The 2,632-nt window shown below is 43.1% G+C and overlaps 1 protein-coding gene across 3 annotated transcripts; it reads left to right on the top strand.

Annotated features, from left to right (window-relative positions):
• The first annotated feature begins 467 nt into the window (after positions 1-467).
• LOC117591664 lies at positions 468-2,229 on the top strand. Of its 3 annotated transcripts, none has more exons than XR_004574447.1 (5): positions 468-599; positions 704-831; positions 900-1,051; positions 1,103-1,709; positions 1,772-2,229. XR_004574447.1 is itself a non-coding variant. In XM_034284988.1 (4 exons), the coding sequence occupies exons 3-4, from the start codon at positions 1,005-1,007 to the stop codon at positions 1,503-1,505; spliced, it is 450 nt and encodes a 149-aa protein (XP_034140879.1). In that variant the 5' UTR covers positions 468-599; positions 704-831; positions 900-1,004; the 3' UTR covers positions 1,506-2,229. The 3 variants fall into 3 exon arrangements, 1 of the variants encoding a protein (XP_034140879.1); XR_004574448.1 differs by having other exon boundaries at positions 1,103-1,720; XM_034284988.1 differs by having other exon boundaries at positions 1,103-2,229.
• The last annotated feature ends 403 nt before the right edge of the window (positions 2,230-2,632 follow it).

The raw sequence follows: 2,632 nt of genomic DNA, 5'->3' as shown, positions 1-2,632 counted from the left end.
AAGGTGTCGACAACAGGCAAACAAGTCACAAAATTTCCAGTGGGGCCAAGTAAATTACACAGGCTATTTAAATCCTACGTGGAGGAAATTTTCCAGGGAAATTCTCTCCCGCCAGACGCTCTCGCATGCACCATTAGGGATCTTTAAACAGGTGCGAAAGACGTGGGAGATGGAATAATTATTCCCTTTTTACATGCTTCCCATACCCATGCGTTCACATGCCAAAGAGAGGATTAGGTCAGCAGAGAGCGATAGAGCAAGATTATCTCCTCTCCTCATTTTTGCGGTTCGATATCGAGCACAGAAATCCCACAGAAATATACCAAAAATAATAAACGTTCACACTTACATATAGAAGCACTATTCCTCGACTTTGATCTTCTATTTGATATTACTAGCTAGTTTTGAAAATGCGTGAAAATTTAATAAAATGAAAGCTAAATGGATCCATGCAGGAGATTACTTTTAGTGGGATTGGCGGCTCTATCATTACCGGTGGAGGAGGACAATCAACGAAATGAGCGCCGACAACATTGAGTAAACCCATTTCTGCAGGAAAGAAACCAGGAGGTTCTTCGACCGTTTGTCTATATGTACATGTGAGTATTATAAATCATATAAATATCTGACAATACCCTTTAAAAACCTCATTTGATAACGGAGACAATTAACACACGCAATGCGTGCTTCATATCGTTTGAAGGTCTGAAGGCAGCCTTGGAATTTCCTGGAGTGCATCGGCTTTACTCGGAATCAAGATCTAGATATATATTGCAAGTAAATGAAGTAGAACATATAAGAGCGAGCGACAAAGTGCTATATCTGCTTTTGGTAGGCATTTTATGATACACTTAATATCTGGTATATGTATGAGAAACGTTCTATTTGTGCTCCCTCAGAGGCGTGTTGATGGGGGGAAGGTCGATACTCTAAGTGCATGCCTGCTCTCCGAGTCGTTGGTTCTGTTTACGCACAGCGTCAATAACTTTCGCCTGGCGTCTGAAATGGTCAACAAAGCCACTTATCGCACAAGCCTAAGCAGCTACGTACAGTAAGGTACTATCCATGAAGACCTGCCAGACTAATGACTTTGTTTTTGCAGGAACACCTTTAAGAAGATCTTCGAAGAAGCCAAGGCCATGGAGTCGTCCACTCAAGGCAAGCTGGACCTCCTATGCAGCGTCAATGGGCTACCCACAGAAAAGGAGCTCAAAGAACTATTGAAAACTAGTGGAGTTGGTGGCCGCATTTCGGGTGATCCGAAACTACCCGTTGAACCTACTAAGGTGCCACCAAATCTGCTGCAGATCCGTTCAATCAACATTAATGGTCAGGACATCCAATTGGCCGACTACGGAGAAGTTATCATTGCTAACATCTCAAGCGCTGAGAGCTTCGAGGATCTAATCACCAGTATGGCCGAGCACTGGAAGCCAAACATGTACAAGCTGATGCTCCGAATGACGCAGACCTTTGTGGAAGCACCGAAAAGGAGTTTTGGCTGAAGTACCACCTACCCACGCAATCGGTGCTCTATCAGATCATTCGACAAACACTGAAACACCATGCGAGCTTGGACCACAAAGAAGTCTCGGAGGCATTGCCCGATATTCTGAGAAGCGTGCGCTGCTATTTCGCCTCCCGCAGTTCCCTTTGTCCTCCAGAGTTTCTGAAGAAGTGCCCCAAGTGCGTGGGTTATTACAATGAGGGTACGCGGCAGGTGAATGAATCTGATGTTTGATCTGATATATAATATGCCTTACACTTACAGATATGTAAGGTGCAATTGAATAGGTTTAATGTCTTACGGCACGAACACTTTTGGGTGTTTTTTTTTTTTAGCTATCCCGTATGAAAATATATGTTTGTATATTTGAAATATCCAATTGAACAGCGATATTTAAAGAGCTGTCCAGCATTCTATGTACAGATCCTGAGGATCGCCTTCACGGACTTCAACATGGGTTCGGAGACCAATTGTAAACTGGATAATATTAAGTTCTAGAAGGTTATGCCAGATGCAAGCGAGGAACTGGGACAAACACTCTGTGGATTCACCATGACCGATGACTTTGACGTGTATAGCAATCGTGCTGTGGTCGTTGAAAAGAAGTCGCCAAATTTTGATGGACTTGGCTTCCAGTTCTCATTCACCCTCAAGCACTTATTGATGAGACATTTTCGAATTTATAATTTATAATGTACAATTATATATTATGTCTAATATAATTTAGGTCTCGTCAATCGTTCTACTTGCAAAGACAACAAAAATCCTAAATGTCTAATCTGTCTATTAGTGATAGTTTCTGTTAATTGCCTTGCATCATTTCGTTCTTAGATTGACAAAGATATCCATGACGTAGACCACGTTATGTATATTCCTGCGGGATGGCAAGACTCTGGCGGTGTCTTCAAAGGATTGCTTTACCTGCCGCAAGCGGCTATGGATCTCGGCCAAATCGTGCCGCTGTCCAATTGATAACTCCATGTCATTGAAGACCATGGCCGAGAACAGGCTGGCAGTCTCAGGGGAGATCTTGAATTAGTAGCCAACACTGAGTTTCTGCTTAATTGCAGCGTCGTTAATGAGCACCGTGTGGGAGTGGGAGGCTTGCGCAGAGTCGTTAGACTA

This window comes from Drosophila guanche, unplaced genomic scaffold (assembly GCF_900245975.1).
Source record: "Drosophila guanche unplaced genomic scaffold, DGUA_6, whole genome shotgun sequence".
NCBI classification, from domain to species: Eukaryota; Metazoa; Arthropoda; class Insecta; order Diptera; family Drosophilidae; genus Drosophila; species Drosophila guanche.
Note: the sequence above shows the minus strand (reverse complement) of the source record. Positions and strands in the feature narration are given on the sequence as shown.